The 21,863-nt window shown below is 44.6% G+C and overlaps 1 protein-coding gene across 2 annotated transcripts in view; it reads right to left on the bottom strand.

Moving 5' to 3' along the window:
- Positions 1 to 21,863, bottom strand: part of GARRE1 (granule associated Rac and RHOG effector 1) — a 152,444-nt gene that overhangs the window by 37,563 nt on the left and 93,018 nt on the right. For both annotated transcript variants that reach the window (XM_068261755.1, XM_068261756.1), the window contains 2 exons: positions 6,296 to 6,436; positions 1,807 to 1,902 (listed from right to left, as the gene is read on the bottom strand). In XM_068261755.1, coding sequence (XP_068117856.1) covers positions 1,807 to 1,902; positions 6,296 to 6,436 — 237 coding nt within the window. The remainder of the gene's footprint in view (positions 1 to 1,806; positions 1,903 to 6,295; positions 6,437 to 21,863) is intronic.

Genomic DNA, 21,863 nt, shown 5'->3' with positions numbered 1-21,863 from the left:
TTGGTGGTACTTTTTGCTAAGAATTATTTTATTTTATATGATTTGCAAAGGGAATAATATAAAAAAAAAGTTATTTCTCAGTTTTCAGCCATTATAGTTTTAAAATAAAATCCACGCACGTGCTTAAAACCCACACATTTTATTTGCCCACTTGTCCTGGTTAATACAGTTAAATTGTGTCCCTAATACAATGTATGGCAATAATATTTTATTTGGAAATAAAGGTGTATTTTTTCCATTAGTGATTTTTTAATACTATATAACTTATTACAGACTTTATCTGCAAAATTAACAGTAATATACCCTCATGACATACATATTAAAAAAAGTCCCTAACGTAACTATTTATGTATTTTTTTTTAATTATGTAACTATTGGGCAGGGTGGAAGGGGTTGAAAAATAATTTTTCTATGTAAAAGTGTATAATGGTGTACAGTTACCGAGAGCTTGCGTCTTGTTGCTGTCATCACAGCATGGTGATCGGGGTTGGGAACTGCTGATTCCCATACCCTGATCACAGGAGGAGGAGATTGTGATAGTGAGGCAAACGGAAGCGGTGCTGGGATCGCAAATGCGGTGGTAAGTAAACAATACGCATATCTACACCCCTGATCTGCAAGTGAAGTATACAGGGGAGTAGATATGTGTAGCAAGGTTCCTAAGGGCCCTTTTCCACCTGCAGTCGCTAGCGTTCACGCTGAACGCTAGCGATTGCTGAATCGCAAAACCGGCGATTCCCCGACGTTTTGCGGCCGCGATTTTGCTATGCTATGCACTGCATAGCAAAATCGCGGCAAATATCGCTCCGCCGCACGTTCGCGTTCGGGTAAAAAACGAATCGCGGTAGTGGAAATGACCTACCGCGATTCCTATGTTAAAAAGCAAACCGTAGCGATTGTAAAATGGCTAGCGGTTTGCGACTTTGCGATTCAGCCAGCGCAAACGCGCTGGTGGAAAAGGGCCCTGAAGTAGTTAAACATCTCTTGGCCCTCATACTACATGGAGGTAGTGAAATTGCCCAATGATTGGCTAATCATAATTGAAAGTGTGTAAGTCTCAGTGGCAGGGCGCACCTACATACCAGTATACAGCAATTTATAGATATAGGAAGTGTTCTGATGCTGAAACCAGGATATAAAACTGTGTATACTGCAGAACTTACCGCATTCTACTATATGTCACTACAGGGCCTCTTTTAGTTTCGGATTGTATGGTAAGGGGCAATAAACTTTCTACGTATTTATTGCTGTATTGCATAAGCAAAAGCATAGTTTTCATCAGGGCTGTGAAGTTGGGACAAAAATCTTCCGACTCCAACTCAGACTCCTCAGTTTATGAAACCACGACTCGGACTCCAACTCCGACTTCGGGTACCCAAAATGGCTCCGACTCCTTAGCCTAATACTTAACAGGGCTGTGGATTTTGAACAAAAATCATCTGACTCCCGACTCCGTCTCCTCAGTTTATGAAATCAACTACTCCGACTCCAACTCCGGGTGCCCAAAATTGCCCCGACTCCTCGACTCCAACGCCCTGGTTTTCATTGCCTGTACCTACTGTATGCGACGGTAATGATGAGTGCGTTGCCACCTTTTTTTTGCGTTGCAATGCTGCGTTGTGACTTTACCGTCGCATTACATTGCAACGTCCCACTGTGAATGAAGCCTCAGACTTTACAAAAATACTCTGACGTCTAAGTGATTGTATGGTGTTTATAAATGTCTGGCTATAAACGGGATTAACCTGCGCATTAGTGATAATTTGACATAGTTTTACTTCTCAGGGCCAAATCCTGCAGTATTACCTTCAGACATTCTTCAATAGCCTTGGGATTGAGGTGGAATCCAGCCTTCATTGCATATTCACTGTGACCTAAACTTTCCAGCGCAATTTTATAAGCCTAGGAGAGAAACAAAAACGGCATCAATGTCAAACACAGTACAACATAAACACATCAGCGGAGCCTGAGCTGCTGAACCAACGCAACTCAAATCAGGTGTACTCAAGTAAAGGCCCGTTTCTACCGCTGCGCAAAACGGGCCAAATCCGCAGAGTTTCCCCGCAAGCAAATCACGCGGAGAAACTCTGCCATAGGGGATAATGCTGCCGCCGTCGTCCGAATCTCTTGCATTAGCGATTCGCCAGATTTGAAGCATTTTTTTCGTGCAGAAGGCAGCGAATCCCATAGCCGTGCATGGCACAGGTTCCGGGATTCAGTTGCATCCTTGCACAGGAAGGAAGTGCCGCTGAGAGTCTCGCAGGACGCACATCGGCTAGTGGAAACGGGGCCTAATGCATACATGTAATTCAAGTGCTGGGAAATTTGGGCGTAGGGTAAAGCCGAAAAACAGCTCACCCTGCTCCTGCAAAAGTCCTGGCTGCGTTAGTTACTATTCCCCCTCCAGGCTGCCAATGACACTTAAGAAAGATGTAATTCTGCTTCCAGCTATTGCTGGCGGCCCAAATTACGCAGTTTTTATCGTAATTTGCCCAAATTACTGGCTGAGCACCGCTTTAGCCGTAATGCATGTTATGGCCTATGGTGGCCCAGCTACGCCCAAATTTCCAGTGCGGTTTTTGTCTGAATCAGTTCTCAACACCCTCAAGAGAGAAAACGAAGACCCAAGCAAAACATTCACAAGGTTTTCTTGGACTGTTCTGGCCTGTTTATAATAAAGTGGTGATTAATGACTCCTGACTGCCATAAGCCTAAAGCTATGTACACATGCTCAATAAAAGTCATTGGAACATCCAACAAGCTACAGATTTCGCTGTATCCAGGGACAATCATGTTAAAGAATAAAAGCCAAACAATGACGAGCGACCAATATCGGCCATTTTTACTGATCCATCCAGCGGACCAGCTGAGCCGATTGTTGGGCGGATATTCTGCAGTTTAAATGACCCTATTCTACAGAATGTGTGCATGTCGTGTGTAATGTCGCTTGCATGCGCAGTATTTAAATGAGTTGCTTGTCTGCAACATCTGTGTGTGGACGTCATTGGAAAGTCTCTTGGTTTGTCTGTTGCCTGTAAAGTTGTTTTTGCGACGTTAGTAGTTTGTTTGCAGCGGCTTTTGTAGAGCGTGTGTATGGACCTTAGCAAGCAAGCTGTCAATGCGACTCCATCCTCACAGACTAGCACTAGCATTGTACAGGGATAGCGTCTTTCTGTTTGGGTTATGTTGTGTATTTTGAAAGGCCCCCATGACGGATCAATTCATTCAATGTCCCCCGTGTGCACAGATCTTTAAACAATCTTTTCGCTAAAGTCTATGAAACTTTCCCCTGCATCCTATAGTTGGCAATCTACCTGCAGCGTATTGCTAAATATCTTTAGTATAAAGTTTCTGGAGACACTTCCTCGGTAGAATCTATGCCAGCGGTTTTCCGAGCCAATTGCTGCTGCTGATTCGGCTGCATTGTGACGTGTCATGCCGAGCTTTTTCCTGTCGGTAAGGAGCCCGTTTCATTGTCTCCATACCATGTGATCATTGTGAGCCAATCACAGTGATCACAAAAACAGGACCGAGAAACGGCTCTGGTCAAAGGACATCTGAAGGACGAGAGGGATAAGGAGGCTGTCATATTTATTACCTTTTAAACAATACCAGTTACCTGGCATCCTGCTGATCCTCTGCCTCTAATACTTTTAGCCATAGACCCTGAACAAGCATGCAGCAGATCAGGTGTTTCTGGCATTATTGTCAGATCTGACAAGATTACCTGCATGCTTTTTTCTAGTGTTATCCAGACACTACTGCAGCCAAATAGGCCAGCAGGACTGCCAGGCAACTGGTATTGTTTAACAGGAAATAAATATGGCAGCCTCCATATACCTCATTACTGTTGTCCTTTAAAGGGATACTGTAGGGGGGTCGGGGGAAAATGAGCTGAACTTACCCGGGGCTTCTAATGGTCCCCCGCAGACATCCTGTGTTGGCGCAGCCACTCCCCAATGCTCCGGCCCCGCCTCCGGTTCACTTCTGGAATTTCTGACTTTAAAGTCAGAAAACCACTGCGTCTGCGTTGCCGTGTCCTCGCTCCCGCTGATGTCACCAGGAGTGTATTGCGCAGACACAGACCATACTGGGCCTGCGCTGTGCGCTCTTGATGACATCAGCGGGATCGAGGACACGGCAACGCAGGCGCAGCGGTTTTCTGACTTTAAAGTCAGAAATTCTAGAAGTGAACCGGAGGCGGGGCCGGAGCATCGGTGAGCGGCTGCGTGGGCACAGGATGTCTGCGGGGGACCATTAGAAGCCCCGGGTAAGTTCAGCTCATTTTCCCCCGACCCCCCTACAGTATCCCTTTAAAGTGACACTGAAGCAAAAAAACAAACACCTCATAATATAATGAATTGTATGTGTAGTACGGATAATTAATGGAACATTAGTAGCAAAGAAGAATCATTTTTATTTTCAGGTTTTTTTTTAATAACATTGCATCATTCCCTATTTGCAATCTAGAAGCTACACTCTGTAAATGAAACTATGAAACGGAGCTAATGACCGTTTGAACTTCCCTGCAGTAAGTTGTCTTTCTTTTTTTTATGTTTAAGTGCTTCAGAAAAGAGCATTGCTCTCTGACTATATCGGAGAGCTCAGAGGAGCTCTTTAGCATAGATAAGAAGTGAAGACCTCTTCCTATACTGGAAACAATCTGGGACTCATATCTTTGCTAATAATGTTCTATTTCCTAGCTGTGATACACATACAATAAATTCATCATAAGTTTATTTTCACTTCAGATTTCCTTTAACGGGTGAGAGCGGCGCGGTCCTAAATGGGGTAAAGGGCAACTGAAGTGAGAAGAATACGGAGGTTGCCATATTTATTTCCTTTTAAACAATACTAGTTGCCTGGCAGACCTGCTGATCTATTTGGCTGCAATAGTGTCTGAATCACACCAGAAACAAACATGCAGCTAATCTCATCAGATCTGACAATAATGACAGAAACCCCTGATGTGCTGCATGCTTGTTCAGGGCTATGGCTAAAAAGTATTAGAGGCAGAAGATCAGCAGGATAGCCAGGCAACTGGTATTGCTAATAAGGAAATAAATATGGCAGCCTCCATATACCTTTCTCTTCCGGTGTCCTGTAAGCTCTCTAACCTCCCCAGGGTGAACAGTATCCCTCCATGTGCACCCTACACATAGCAGCATGAACCAGTGCTCACAGGACAGAGGGAACACTGGATCTAACCCAGAAATACACACAATCCAGGCTCTTCTCCTCTGGAGCATCTGGTTGGTGTACATGACGCAAATAAGGCAATTCCTTTTTCAAACTAAGACCTCTACATTTAACTTCGCTGAAGGGATAGTACTGGCTCCTGGGCAACTAATCTGCAGTGAGTATTTGGATGCAAAGGGTTAATGGATTTTGCACCTAGATTGGCCCCAACCCCTTTAGCACCTCCATTTTTACCTTACCACTTGAGGAGAGGAGCCTGGATTCTGTGTCTTTCTTGCTAAATATTTTTAGACAACAGCTATTCATTTAAAAAATAAATAGTAATACAGTATATGAGAGAGACGCACACACAGACACATCCACACAGAGAGAGACACACACAGACTTTCTGTTTTAAGAAAGCAAACTTGTTTTCCGTAGCATTTTAGTAAGAGGGCTGTTTGGTCCATTGTTGCCCCTTACACACTCCAAGGAGTTCTGGTTCACCATGTGCATGCTGGGTAGTCTGTAACTCTGGGTGTTTTAAGTCCTACCCCATAGAGCCACAATAATGCCATGCACTGATGAAGACCAGCCAATCCAACGCAGTCTGTATGCATGCTGGGATTACAGTGGATCTGTATATTTAATAAGCTGACACATCAATGCATTCCAGCGGTTCTGTAAGTGTGGCTAGCTTACAGGGGCAATGATGGATAATTTGCATATTTCAGCAGTAGTGCACTAGGAGACATCTCGGAGGTCACTCCAACCTGAATTATTGCAAATACTTTCTGTTTTATGAAAGCAAATTTTTGTTTTCTCACACGGTGTGAGAGAGAGAGAGAGAGAGAGACACGTGAAGAGAGACACAGACGGAGAAAGAGACATGCGGAGAGAGAGAGAGAGAGAGAGAGAGAGAGAGAGAGAGAGAGAGAGAGAGACACACAACCACATGTGAAGAGAGAGAGAGAGAGAGACACACAACCACATGTGAAGAGAGACACAGACGGAGAAAGAGAGACATGCGGAGAGGGGGAGAGAGAGAGAGAGAGAGAGAGAGGGGAGGAGAGAGAGACACGGAGAGAGAAGCACACAGACACAAGCAGAGGCTGACCTGTAAGGTGCTGTCGATCTTCATGTTGAGCTCCTTCAGGTGGTGCTCTGGGATGGCCAGGCTTTGTGAGCAGAAGAGCTGCTGGACCTCTAATCCCGCCAGTGATCCGTCACATCCCCGCTCCCGCAAACGACTCGTGGCCTGAGGGGGGAAACACATCAGAGACTTCAGTACTTATGCTTTGTCTCCAATAAAATAATTGTATTACACACTGCTCAAAAAAATAAAGGGAACACTTAAATACAATGTAACTTCAAGTCAATCACACTTCTGTGAAATCTTAGGGCCCGTCTCCACCAGTGCATTGCGTTGCTGATTGGAGCAACGCACTACATTCTGTGTTATGCAAGGACATCAGAAAATACATTGAAAGCACTTTCTGATGTCTCCACTGAAGCGCTGCGCTGGAAGGTGTTTTTGTAACGCAGGTCATGTTTCATTTCTTTTGAGTGCAGGTAATGTAAGTAAATGGTTGAGTTTTGAAAAAAAAAAAGGCCTACAAAAACGTTTTTGAAAAAGGTAGCAACACTGGTGGACAATTACTTTCACAAGCTGCTGTGCAAAAGGAATAGACAACAGGTGGAAATTATAGGCAATTAGCAAGACATCCCAATAAAGGAGTGGTTCTGCAGGTGGTGACCACAGATCACTTCTCAGTTCCTATGCTTTCTGGCTGATGTGTTGGTCACTTTTGAAAGCTGGCAGTGTTTCCACTCTATTGGTAGCATGAGATGGAGTCTACCACCCACACAAGTGGCACTGGTAGGCTTACGAGAGAAATCGCCGCCGGGAGACTTGGGCGCAGGATACAGCCGATGCACGGCTTATCCTGCTGCTGCACAAGTCCCGGTGGCATTAATTACGATCCCCCCTCCAGGTCCATGTGGATGGTGGGGAATTACAGTGTTTTAAAAGTAACTTCAGCTCAGTCTTCTGACGGCGCGGAAGTTACTCACTGTGCGCCGCTACAGCCGTAATGCCTATTACCGTCTATGGTGGCGCCAGCTGCACCCAAATCTCCTGTGCTGGATTCCCAGTGTTTGTCTGGTAGCGCAGCCCATCCAGGATGGCACATCAATGTGAGCTGTGGCAAGGAGGTTTGCTGTGTCTGCCAGCATAGTGTCCAGAGCATGGAGGCGCTACCAGGAGATAGGCCAGTACCCCAGGAGATGTGGAGGAGGCCATAGGAGGGCAACAACCCAGCAGCAGGACCGCTACCTCCACCTTTGTGCGAGGAGGACCAGGAGGAGCACTGCCAGAGCCCTGCAAAATGACCTCCAGCGGGACGCTTCACATTTATCGAATATGTTGATGCTTTATAAATCAATAATAATAATTTACTTGAAAGAGACATGTACATATTTTTGCTGAAGTTTTTTATGGATCCTTTTACAGTATCTGTTATATCTATTTACTCTTGAAAAGGAATATTTAAATGTTCATTGAAGAATAAGAATCATGTAAAAATGTATACTAATAAAAGATAGAAGATTTGCTGCCAGAGCTTCTCAAACTTTATTTTGCCATTTTTGAATATCCTTAATATACAGATATTATAGTACTTACAAAATAAATTGTATCTGTTCTATAGATTTTAGTAGTAAAGTAAATTCACGTTTTACAGATGGATCTGCCCTGTGCTAGAAGTGCTCGTGTTTTGTTGCAATAACTCAATTGTGAGGACTGAAAAACAAATGTCCTAAAACAAGAGTAAAAAAAGTAGCTTTGAAAAAGCAAAAATGTTCCGCAACACAATATACTACCCTTCTCGTTGCTTCCTTATTTACTTTCCATGAACATAAAGGTCATGTGACAAATGAATGAGCGACTACATAGACGTTATCTCAGCAAGTCAGGAGAGTACAAGTCTCGTCGCGTCCCGCCAGAGTGACTATCTGTACGCAGGTAGCGGGAGCATTGTGATCCCAGGATCGCCCTGCATGCAGTCTCTTGTAGTACACTCCACAGGCTTGCTCACACGCCATCAGATCACGTTTCGCCACACTCTGAGAAAGTTTGAGAAGTACCATAACTTTTTCAGAGTATGAAACGTTCCAGTTGCAGCAACAATTCAACAACACAAATCCACAGACCTTGCGTTGTCACAGGCAGGCAATCAAACAACACACAGACCTTGCGTCACAGCCAGGCAATCTGACAACACAACGCCACAGACCTCGCGTCACAGCCAGGCAATCCACCACAATGCCACGTACCTCACTTCACAGCCAGGCAATCGAACAACACACTGCCAAAGCCAGGCAATCCAACAACAACACCACAGACCTCGTGTCACAGCCAGGCAATCCAATACAATGCAATGTACCTCGCTTCACAGCCAGGCAATCCAACACAACGCCACAACCATTCAATCCAACGTCACAGCCAGGCAATCCAACAACACAACGCCACAGCCAGGCAATCCACCAACACAACGCCACAGCCAGGCAATCCAACAACACAACGCCACAGCCAGGCAATCCAACAACACAACGCCACAGCCAGGCAATCAAACAACACAACGCCACAGCCAGGCAATCAAACAACACAACGCCACAGCCAGGCAATCAAACAACACAACGCCACAGCCAGGCAATCAAACAACACAACGCCACAGCCAGGCAATCCAACAACACAATGCCACAGCCAGGTAATCCAACAACACAACGCCACAGCCAAGCAATCCAACAACACAACGCCACAGCCAGGCAATCCAACAACAAAACGCCACAGCCAGCCAATCCAACAACACAATGCCACAGCCAGCCAATCCAACAACACAACGCCACAGCCAGGCAATCAAACAACACAACGCCACAGCCAGGCAATCAAACAACACAACGCCACAGCCAGGCAATCCAACAACACAATGCCACAGCCAGGTAATCCAACAACACAACGCCACAGCCAAGCAATCCAACAACACAACGCCACAGCCAGGCAATCCAACAACAAAACGCCACAGCCAGCCAATCCAACAACACAATGCCACAGCCAGGCAATCCAACAACACAACGCCACAGCCAGACAATCCAACAACACAACGCCACAGCCAGACAATCCAACAACAACACCACCACCACCACAACAGACCTCGCGTCGCAGCCAGGCAATCCAACACAATGCATTGTACCTCGCTTCACAGCCAGGCAATCCAACAAAACGCCACAGCCAGGCAATCCAACAACACCACCACCACAGACCTCGCGTCACAGCCAGGCAATCCAAAACCACCACCACAGACCTCGCGTCACAGCCAGGCAATCCAACACCACCACCACAGACCTCGCGTCACAGCCAGGCTATCCAACACAAAGACACAGACCTCGCTTTCCACACAGGAGGAGGAAGTATGCCGAGCTGCTGCACCACCACAATGCAATGTACCTCGCTTCACAGCCAGGCAATCCAACAAAACGCCACAGCCAGGCAATCCAACAACACAGCCAGGCAAACAACACAACGCCACAGCCAGGCAATCCAACAACACCACCACCACAGACCTCGTGTCACAGCCATGCAATCCAACACCACAATGCCATGGACCTCGCGTCACAGCCAGGCAAACAAACATAACAACACCATGGACCTCGTATCACAGCCACGCAATCCAACACCACAGCCAGGCAATCCAACACCACAATGCCACGGACCTCGCTTTTCACACAGGAGGAGGAAGTGTGCCGAGCCGTCACCTTACTTCTAATGTACACTGGAATACAGTATGTGTTTTACAGTTTTTTTTAGGCTTTAAAGTGAACCTTAAGTGAAAATAAACAGATGAGAAAACAATTGTATCTATCCTCCTACTCCTAAAAATAACTTTAAGACCCACAGTTCTGTTTTGTTTAAAAACTTAAAGAGAATCTGTATTGTTAAAATCGCACAAAAGTAAACATACCAGTGCGTTAGGGGACATTTCCTATTACCCTCTGACACAATTTCGCCACTCCTCGCCGCATTAAAAGTGGTTAAAAACAGTTTTAAAAAGTTTGTTTATAAACAAACAAAATGGCCACCAAAACAGGAAGTAGGTTGATGTACAGTATGTCCACACATAGAAAATACATCCATACACAAGCAGGCTGTATACAGCATTCCTTTTGAATCTCAAGAGATCATTGTGTGTTTCTTTCCCCCTGCATCTCTCATGCACTGAAGTTTCAGGCTGCTCTTTTCTTCCTGCAAACAGCTTTGCCCTTGTCTGTAATTATTCAGTATGTGAAAGCCCAGCCAGCTCAGAGGACGATTTATCCAGCTTGTAAAAGAGAAGAGAGAAGCCGCCCTAATCTAAATAATACACAGGCAGTGTGCAAAGAGGAGCCTGGAAGGGGGAGTTCATAGCAGAACCACAACACTAAAGAACTTGGCAGCCTTCCAGACACAGGCCGACCAGTCTGACAGGGGAAAGATACATTGATTTATTACAGAGACTGTGACAGTAGAAAGTGCTGCAGTAAGCCAGAACACATTAGAATAGCTTTTGGAACTTGTAGGATGATAAAAAACAGGATGCAATTTTTGTTACGGAGTCTCTTTTAAAAGATAGATTTATTTTGTCTCTGCTCAATGACATACTCTTTCTGTACATAAGAGAGCTAAATTAACTATTGGACTTTTTAATCTATCTCCTTCAGTCAGAAGCTTTTCTCTACCATGGAAGAGTTTTATGGTTGTAATTCCTTATCAGTGAGGGTTACGCTATAGTCCGATCGGGTCTGGAATGGAGACAAACTCACTTGGTGTACAGTTCCGTTCCAGTCCTGTACATTACCATCAGTTCTGCACCAGTTTTCTATTAGTTTTACCTGACAGGAATGGAGTTGTACACATTGTATGTGTGAACCCAGCCATAGAAAACGGATATAAAACTGATGAAAACTGAGAGGATCAGTACACATTGTACAGTATAATCTCGTTATCGTAAACTCGGGTATAGTAAACGGTCCCAGGCAATCTCCATTATTAGTCTATTGGAGCAACGCCTGGTATAGTAAACTCGGATATAATAAACATGTTTTTTTGGCACCTAAGTGACGATGACTCTGGATGTAGTGAAAAGTGGGCAGTGCATGTGTCATGTGACAATGTGAATCCAATGATCTCGGCTGCTCTCGTCAAGCCAGCAGGTGAGCTGATGCCTGACTGGGGTGCATTGATTACTTATGCAGTCCATTCCGTGCATGCCAGGGGTTTTCGGAGCTTTGATTTGCTTGCTGGATTGCTAAAGGTCCCGTGATATACATCTGCCTAGTTTTACACCCTGCAGTTTAGCAGACAATTTGGCCACTGAGAGATCATTTCACACAGTACATGGCAATCAAAGGCTGACAGCACTGCTGTTACAAGGATGCACATTTGGAAGACTAAAAGTTCTAGCATACCTTAGGGCTACATAGCCAGGCAACACTAATCCCAGGTTGGACAAATCGCAGCTAGAATCCTGCAACAGGGTAAAGAAAACTTTCTGCTCACACTTGGACCAATCGTGCACCCTATGTCCAAAGTGCAGCCAATAATCATGTGGTCCAACCTGTGCTAAGTCCCGCCTGTGGAGGTATCGGATTGGGCAGATTTATATCCCGGGGCCTTCATGTGTCTATGCTGTCTGTGATGTGCCTGGGCATGCTGGACCATGTAGTCCCCAGATGTGCAGCATACACCCCATACCCCTCAGCTTGAAGGCAGCTTTGCTTTGCAACCACCAGCCAGATCTGGGCCAACGGACACAGAACATGTTTTACTGCATGCTCCGTACTACAGTATACTTTATGTGCTAGAGAATGACAATTGCTGATATAGAAAACTTCTGTTTCCCAGTCCCTTGGAGTTTATTAGAACGCAGTGATGGCTAACCTTGGCACTCCAGCTGTGACAAAACTACAAATCCCATCATGCCTCGGCCTCCCCAAGTTATGCTTAGAGCTGTCAGAGTATTGCAATGCTTCATGGGACTTGTAGTTCCACCACAGCTGGAGTGCCAAGGTTAGCCATCACTGTTAGAACGAGATTATACTGGATTTGTGAACCCAGCCAAACTGATACAAAACTGATGAAAACTGACAGAACTGTGCACATATTGTGTGTGATCCCAGCCTTACACTTGTAGGCAGAGTAAGATAAGAGAAAAGCATCATAGCTATTTGTGTGCTTGGCACTGTACATATACATGTCCACCTCATGTCACCGTGAGTACACTAACTACAAACAAGGAAATCATAACACTGTAGACAGAGAGATCCCATCTCAAGAAGCTCAGCAGTCAGCACACAATACAAACTGTACAAAAATGGTGACTAACAGGTTAGTGAGGGGCTGGAAAAAAACCTGCAAAAATCGCAATTTAACCAGAAGAGGAAATGACATCAGCCAGACGTAAGAGGCGATGCGCAGTATGGAACCGCCTGTCTTCAAGGCCACTCGGCTCCCAAAGATTTCCGAATTAAACGGAGGAGCCAGCGCAGCACCGAGGTCACCGGGAGAGGAGGGGCTCATTAGGACCCAGAGCCTTCCCTTTCCTTAAAGAGACTCCGTAACAAAATTGCATCCTGTTTTTTATCATCCTACAAGTTCCAAAAGCTATTCTAATGTGTTCTGGCTTACTGCAGCACTTTGTACTATCACCATCTCTGTAATAAATCAATGTATCTTTCCCTTGTCAGACTTGTCAGCCTGTGTCTGGAAGGCTGCCAAGTTCTTTAGTGTTGTGGTTCTGCTATGCACTCCCCCCTCAGGGGGGAAAGAAACACACAAATGATCTCTTGAGATTCAAAAGGAAGTCTGTATACAGCCTGCTTGTGTATGGATGTATTTTCTATGTGTGGACATACTGTACATCAACCTACTTCCTGTTTTGGTGGCCATTTTGTTTGTTTATAAACAAACTTTTTAAAACGGTTTTTAACCACTTTTAATGCGGCGGGGAGCGGCGAAATTGTGACAGAGGGTAATAGGAGATGTCCCCTAACGCACTGGTATGTTTACTTTTGTGCGATTTTAACAATACAGATTCTCTTTAAGTATCTAGTATCTTTTTTTTTTTTTTTTTTTTTTTTAAAGACTCCCATTATCTTTAAGGACGATGGAGGCCACTGTGCTCAAAGCAGCAGAAATGTTTCTGTGACATTCCCCAGATTTGTACCTCGAGACAACTCGGTCTCAGAGGTACTCTAACTTCATGCTTGGTTTGTGCTCTGACATGAACTGTCAACTGTGGGACCTTACATAGACAAGTACAGTATGTGCCTTTCCAAATCATGCCCAATCAACTGAATTCAACACAGGTGGACTCCAATTAAGCTGCGGACACATCTCAAGGATGATCAGGGCATACAGGATGCACTTGAGCTCAATTTTAAGCATCATGGCAAAGGCTTTGAATACTTATGTACATGTGTTTTCCTAATTTTTTCTTTTTAATACATTTGTCAAAACCTCAAGTAGACTTTTTTTTACATTATAAAGGAATGTTATGTGTAGAATTCTGAGGAAAAAAATGAATTTACTCCATTTTGGAATAAGGCTTTAATATAGAATGTGGAAAAGTAATGCGCTGTGAATACTTTCCGGAAGCACTGTATAGGTTATTTATGCTGACTTTTATCTGAGATAAATTGAAACAGAATATAAAAATAGAATATTTTATCATATTTTTTTCTTTTAATTACAGTTTACTTTTATTAGCAGTTGGTGCATTTTTTTTACGACTCCGAAAACGTATCTGACTCCACAGCCCTGAAAGTTATGCTGGGAATAAACCATGAGGGTTTTTTTTGGGCAGATAGATGGCTCGATAGATAAATTCCGACAGGTCCAATCTGATTGCGATAGTTTTTCTGACCAATTTTCTCACTGAAGTAAATGGAAATCAATAAAAAAAAAATATTAAAAAAAATTGATCGGAGAATCAATCGGACAGTAAATCCGCCGAAAAAACTCACTGTGTAGTCCCAACATGAAGCCTAAATTTAGCCTCCAATGTTTTTAAATTCGTAGGATGGTAAATTTGCATTTCTTTGTAATGTACAACTAAGTGATGGGGAGGAACACATCAATTAGTATTTTTTCTTCACCAGCTCAGCATAATTATAAATTGGGTCTCTCTGACTTCCATACGTTTGGATACATTTCTATTTTGTCTCTGTATCTGGAACCAGGTCAGGGAATCAGATAAAGGGTCCCATAGAGCCTTAGAGCCTTCCTGGGCCTCTCTCAGTCTTGTTGTCCACCTATTGAAGTGAGCCTTGGCCCTTTTTGGACAGCTTTCAGTAGTACTTGTGTCCCCGAGTACGGCTGTGAAGTCGCAGTTGGAGTCAAGGAGATTGAGCAATTTTTGGGTACGTGGAGTCGGTGGTTTAAAAAACTGAGTTGGATGATTTTTGTACCGACTCCACAGCCCTGTCTGAGTGCTCCCAAATACGGTGGATTCATACTGTGCGAGTCTGAGTGTGCTCAGTGCGGATGCATCAGTCTTTGGAAGCACTCTGATGTGAGTTCTTGCGAAGCCTTCAGAGGAGCCCTGAAGGAACACATTTTGAACAGGGGACAGCTGGGGAATGAGCAGACAGAGAGTGGACCCAGAAAACTCTATGGCTAATTTTTAAAAGGTATTAATTATAAATGTTATTTGTATTAAGGGCCCAATCCAATGGCCCCTTTTGGCGTTATCCTTAACCATTTAAAGGCTATTATTCCATACTCATCCTTCTAGATCTGTCATCAGCATTCGACACTGTCGACCACACTCTACTCCTACAGATCCTTTCATCTATAGGAATAAAGGACCTCTCTCTCTCCTGGATATCTTCCTACCTGTCTGGAAGGTCTTTCACTGTTTCTTATTCAGATCAGGCCTCCTCTTCACATCCTCTGTCTGTAGGGGTACCTCAAGGCTCTGTCCTCGGTCCCCTCCTCTTCTCCATCTACATGCACGGTCTTGGTAACTTAATCAGCTCATTCGGTTTCCAATACCACCTATATGCAGACGATACACAACTGTACCTCTCGGCCCCAGACCTTAACTCCCTCCTCACACGGGTTCCCGACTGCCTGTCCGCTATCTCCTCTTTCATGTCCTCTCGCTTCTTAAAACTCAATATGAATAAAACTGAACTAATAGTCTTTCCACCATCCCTGTCCACCCCTTTGCCTGATATTACAATAAATGTTAACAACACGTCTATAACATCAGTTCCCAAAGCACGGTGCCTGGGGGTAATATTTGATTCTTCTCTCTCATTTACTCCTCACATTAACTCCCTAACCAGCTCCTGCCATTTCCAACTGAAAAACATAGCACGTATCCAACCTTTTCTCTCCCATGACACAACCAAAATGTTAGTACATGCTCTTATTATATCTCGATTGGACTATTGCAATATATTGCTTGGTGGACTTCCAACTAACCGACTAACACCGCTCAATTCTGTACTGAACTCTGCTGCTCGACTCATTCATCTCTCCTCTCGCTCTTCCTCTGCTGACCCTCTCTGTCAAGCTCTTCACTGGCTACCAATTAATGAGAGGATTCAGTTCAAACTCTTAACCATAACCTACAAAGCTCTCCACAATCTCTCTCCCCTGTACATCTCCTCACTAGTCTCCAGATACCAACCCAACCGCAATCTCAGATCTGCACACGAGCTTCTTCTATCCTCTTCTACAATTACCTCCTCACATTCACGTGTACAAGACTTCTCACGTGCCTCACCCCTCCTCTGGAATGCCCTTCCACAACACATCCGCCACTCTCCCACCTTTGAAATCTTTAAACGCTCCCTCAAAACCCACCTTTTCCGACAAGCATATTCTCTAGCTTAGGCCATGCACCCACTAAATAACCTAATTACGCACTGCCTGTACATATACTGTATACTTCCCCCACCTCTTGTTTCCACCCCATTCCTTTAAATTGTAAGCTCGCAAGGGCAGGGCTCTCATCCTTTTGTGTCATGGAATGTTATTAATTCAATTGCTTGCACACTGTTAGAAATTTATACATTTTAGTCATCCTGTTAAATCAAATTGTAATCAGCAGTGCTGTATCTTGTATCAGTGTTCATATTTTCATGTATATCATTGTCTGTATCATTATGTATCCCTTGTTTGTTTTCTTACATTGTACAGCGCCACGGAATATGTTGGCGCTTTATAAATAAATAAATAATAATAATAATAATAATTTAAGCCTTCTGGATGTAGAAGCTACGTCCAGAAGGCCATGTACGCTCCTGCGGTCGATCGGGCGCGTGCACTCATGCTCCCGGCCACGAATCGTTAGCCCAGGAATCAATGAATCGGGACATGGTGCCCGATCATGGATTCCTTTCCCCGGCAGAAATAGCGACCGCTTCTCTTGGAAGCCTTTTATTTTTCTGCCTCTTACGCCCCTCTAAGCGTACATGTTACGCTTAGAGTGATGTCATGGAAACAAACTCAAGGTTGCCATCTTGTGGCCAAAAAGTAAAACTACATCCACATGTAAAAAAAAAAAATATTTATATAAAAAAAAAATTACTATTTACATCCCACCCTCCCAAAAATACCCAAATAAAATGTTTAATAAAAAAAACCCATTACAATAATAATAAAAAAAAAAAACACGTAAATATTTACCTAAGGGTCTAAACTTTTTAAATATTCATGTAAAGATTAAATATATATATTTTTTTAATATCATAAGCTTGTAAATAGTGATGGATGCAAAAACGGAAAAAAATGCACTTTTATTTCCCCTAAAAATACATTGTCATAGGGACAATTGTACAATTGTCATAGGGACAATTTAAACGGTGTAATACCCGGGATTATTAGGCAAATACAATACGTGGGTTTTAATTATGGAGGCATGTATTATTTTTAAACTATAATGGCCGAAAACTGAGAATGATTTTTTTTCCCCGTTTTTTTCTTATACTTCCTGTTAAAATGCATTTACAGCAAAGTAGCTCTTAGCAAAATGTACCACCCAAAGAAAGCCTAATTGGTGGCGGAAAAAACAAGATATAGATCAGTTCATTGTGATAAGTAGTGATAAAGTTATAGGCTAATGAATGGGAGGTGAACATTGCTCGGATGCATTAAGTGAAAAACGACTGAAGTGGCCTCATCTACACGGTATAATTTTCCATCAGATTGGTTCTATTTGACGGATCTATTAGATAATTTCCAACCGCTTCAATCGGATAGCTTTAGATTTTGCAATAGATTTTATGTACTTATCAAAGCAAAATCTATCGCTAAATTGATCTGAAACAATATGGACTACGATGCTATTTCTTATTAGATTCATCTAATAGATCAGTCTATCTGATGGAAAATTGTACAGTGTAGATGAGGCTTTACATTATTCGAGAGATTGATAGAAATTACAGTCTAAATCTGTGAGATTATAGTATATAAACACGGGACCTGCACTTGTGCACTGTGTGTAAACACATACTGCTAGCTTTTGGTGAGTACACACACATGATGTGTACACATACATTGCTGGCTTCCGGTGACTTGCACCGAGTGTACACACTGCTGGCTTCTGGGGACGTGTGTGTGTGTGTGTGTGTGTGTGTGTGTGTGTGTGTGTGTGTGTGTGTGTGTGTGTGTGTGTGTGTGTGTGTGTGTGTGTGTGTTGTACACACACCTCGCCTCTGGTGACCTGCACTGTGTGTACACACATTGTCGACGTGACCTGGATATCTGGATTAACCTGATGAGAGCTTTATTGGAGACACTTCCCTGTATCTGGGTAACCTCGGTCGGCGGATGCGAGAGGCAGTACAGAGTGGTGTTACTACAGGTTAATTGCTGTGGAGGTGGCAGACAGCATGGCACAGATCAGGTGCGGCTCTAGCTAGGGGAGGAGGGCAGCCCTGGGCATGTGAAGAGAGTTTGGCAGGCAGATCTGAAACCATTCAAGCTGTAGAGAAGTAAACACATGACGTGTGGTGAGGGGTGTGCTGCAGCTGTAGCCGCCTATTCTGAATGGCGGCCAGGAAGCCTTGTGTTCACCATACGCTGCTGCTGCTGCTATTACAGCTAACGGTCACACAGCAAGTGCAGAAATCATTCCCTACATCAAGCACATTACAGCACATCTGAGCACACCTTAAAGCAAACCTAAGTGAAAAGAACTGTTGAGACACTTCATTGCACAGCTAGTACCCAACTTACAAAAAGCCTGAAAATGTGAAATTTGATTCCGCGGGGAAAAAAAAGGGCTGAGGGGGAAAAAAAATATATCAGAAATACTTTGTAGATTTTGAGAAAAATCAATTTTAAAAATTGAGGTGAGAAAGAGGGGGGGGGCGCAATGGAGGCACAGGGGAACAGAGGTGGCACAGTGGGGGGCAATGGAGGCACAGGGGAACAGAGCTGGCACAGAGGGGGCAATGGAGGCACAGGGGAACAGAGGTGGCACAGTGGGGGGCAATGGAGACACAGGGGAACAGAGGTGGCACAGTGGGGGGCAATGGAGGCACAGGGGAACAGAGGTGGCACAGTGAGGGGCAATGGAGGCACAGGGGAACAGAGGTGGCACAGAGGGGGCAATGGAGGCACAGAGGGGGGCAATGGAGGCACAGGGGAACAGAGGTGGCACAGTGGGGGGGCAATGGAGGCACAGGGGAACAGAGGTGGCACAGTGGGGGCAATGGAGGCACAGGGGAACAGAGGTGGCACAGTGTGGGGCAATGGAGACACAGGGGAACAGAGGTGGCACAGTGTGGGGCAATGGAGACACAGGGGAACAGAGGTGAGAGAGGGGGGCAATGGAGGCACAGGGGAACAGAGGTGACACAGAGGGGGACAATGGAGGCGCAGGGGAACAGAGGTGAGAGAGGGGGGCAATGGAGGCACAGGGGAACCAATGTGACACAGAAAAACATATGTGACACAGAGGGGGACACATGAAGCACAGGGGAACCAAGGTGACACTGGAGGCACAGGGGAACAGAAGCGACACAGAGGTGGACAATAGAGGAACAGAGTTGACAAAGGGGGATACTGGAGGCACGGGGTGGACGGGGGCTGGTTGCAGAGGAGATATAGGGGACAGAAATGGCACAGTGTTTTGACTATTGACAGATTCAGGTTAAGAACAAACCTACATTAGTCCCCCATCTCGTTCTTTAACCAGGGACTACCTGCACGTATAGTAGAAAGGTAGGAATTCAATCTTTCCTGGAATTCAATATTCTTATTTTCAATTTAAGAGCCGATATTGTAAAGGTGCATACAAGTGATCGTATATCGAACAATGGAAAGCTAGTGTCTGTATGCAGCTTAACCTCCTGGGAGGAAACAAGGGACATATTATTGTGAATAGCCTTCCATTATCCTCACTGGCTCCGCAGCCCACTCTGCACATGCACGCCAATGAGACGAAAGGTCAGTATGTAGATGGATGTGTGCCCCACTGTAAACGTCTAACAATGCACAAAGCTCTGCAAGCCGAGGGAATGAACGAGGTCCTGGCACCGGCATGGGCACCGGCCGGTGACTGCAGGAGCCCAACATACGACCGTCACATAAAGCAGTGTGGAGAACTAGAATCAATAACTGTACATGACTGTACCATTTCTGCCATCAGGACAAACAACACACCATCTGGCCTCTGTGGGGTTCTGTGTTATATTTACAGCAAGGAACATGCACAAACTACATAATTATACACTTAAAGTAATGATATAATGGAAGGTTTAAGACACAGACTCAACTGCGTCAACAAGGAAGAAAAAAAAATAATTAGGCGCTGGGTCAAAGCAGGAATATAGCCTGGGGCAGGCTTCAAATGGGACTGCAGATAAAAGTTTAATTCTAGGCTAGGGTTGTCAAACTCAAATACAAAGTGGGCCGAAATTGTACACTGGGACCAAGTCATGGGCCAACCTCAATGTCTTCTTGCCACCTTCCTCTCTTATAAAGTTCTCTCGTGTGAAACAGCCCCCTCCAACTCCTATACAGTTCCATGGTGTCTAGTGGTCCTCCCTGCCCTATACAGTTCCCTGGTGTCTAGAAGCCCCCACCCTCCCCTATACAGTTCCCTGGTGTTTAGTGCTTTCCCCCACCCTCCCCTATGGGTTCCCTGGTGTTCTAGGGCTTCACCTCCAGCATAGCTTCCCTGGTGGTCTAGAGTGGGCCAAATATAATGCAAAGTGGGGAAACCACTTGAGGGCCAAATTTAATGGCTCTGAGGGCCAGATGTTACCCACGGGCCGGAGTTTGACATGTATGTTCTAGGCCAAAAGGGCCATAACCATGTCAGTGTTTTGGAATGGACAGAGCAACATCAATTCTCATTACTACATTACAGCTATAACAAAAATGTGTGAGGACCCTGTCTACAGTTGGACAACCTTTGCCTAATCAAGGTGTACACGATTTACCGGTAATATTCCTTTTGCCAGTTTCACACAGGCAGGTGCAGGCGGTGAATCCACAGCTAAACTAGACGTGGCAGTCTCTTACTGCTGATAACTGCCCCCACGTGTGAAACATCATCACACATAGAGTTATAAATGCTGCTTTATGGCAATCACCATCACGGAGATCAGAGATGTCCATGTGAAACAGCCCTAATAGATTAGACATTTGTTTCAGTAAAAACACTGCATTTACCGAATTAAAGCTCTCGCAGTCCATGTCTGAGCAATCCATTCAATGGAAAAAAAGCAGAGGTTCATTGAATCTTGGACAGCACGGTGGCACAGTGGATAGCTGTCTTGCATCGCTGGGTCCCCAGTTTTAATTCCAGCCAGGGCACTATCTGCCTAGAGTTTGTATATTCTCCCCATGCCTGCATGGGTTTCCTACATATATATATATATATATATATATATGTTAATTGGCTTGCCCCTAAGATTGTGAGATCCTCTGAGGACAGTCAGCGACGTGACTATGAACCAGGGTTGTGGAGTTGGGGTCGGAGCAATTTTGGGTACCTGGAGTCGGTGGTTTCATAAAATGAGGAGTCGGGTGATTGTTGTACAAAATCCACAGCCCTGGTAAGTATTAGACAAGTAGTCCTCAAACTAAGGCCCGCAGGCCGAATGTGGCCCCCCTGAGGCTTTTTTACCGGCCCCCCCCCCCACACATAAAATGTATTACTAATAGATGTGGTTAGCTACATCTTTAAATATTGGTGGTCCGCATATAGAAAGAATAGAAGTGCAGGCACCACCCATCCACATGGAAGCCCGAAAGCAGTAATTCGCTGGTTTCCAATCAAATTCAGGTGACACTGTTGTCCAATTGGACTGCAGTTTGTTACCTGGGTATGCTTCACTGTCTGGCCCGCAAAGACTTCTACATCATTTTATGTATACTCCGGCCACCCAGCAGTCTAAAGTATGTTGACCTAGCCATCGACCCAAAACGTTTGGGGACACCTGTATTAGACTAAGGAGTCTGAGTCGAGGAGTTGGAGTCAGGGCAATTTTGGGTACCTGGAGTTGGAGTAAGAGTTTTCATAAACAAAGGAGTCGGAGTATTTTTGTTCCGACTCCACAGCCCTGCTATGTACTCTGTAAAGTCCGGTAGATGTTATATAAATACATAATAAAAATATGGTAGGACA

This window comes from Hyperolius riggenbachi, chromosome 11, assembly GCF_040937935.1.
Source record: "Hyperolius riggenbachi isolate aHypRig1 chromosome 11, aHypRig1.pri, whole genome shotgun sequence".
Classification (NCBI taxonomy): domain Eukaryota; kingdom Metazoa; phylum Chordata; class Amphibia; order Anura; family Hyperoliidae; genus Hyperolius; species Hyperolius riggenbachi.
This window is presented reverse-complemented; position numbering and strand designations above follow the sequence as displayed.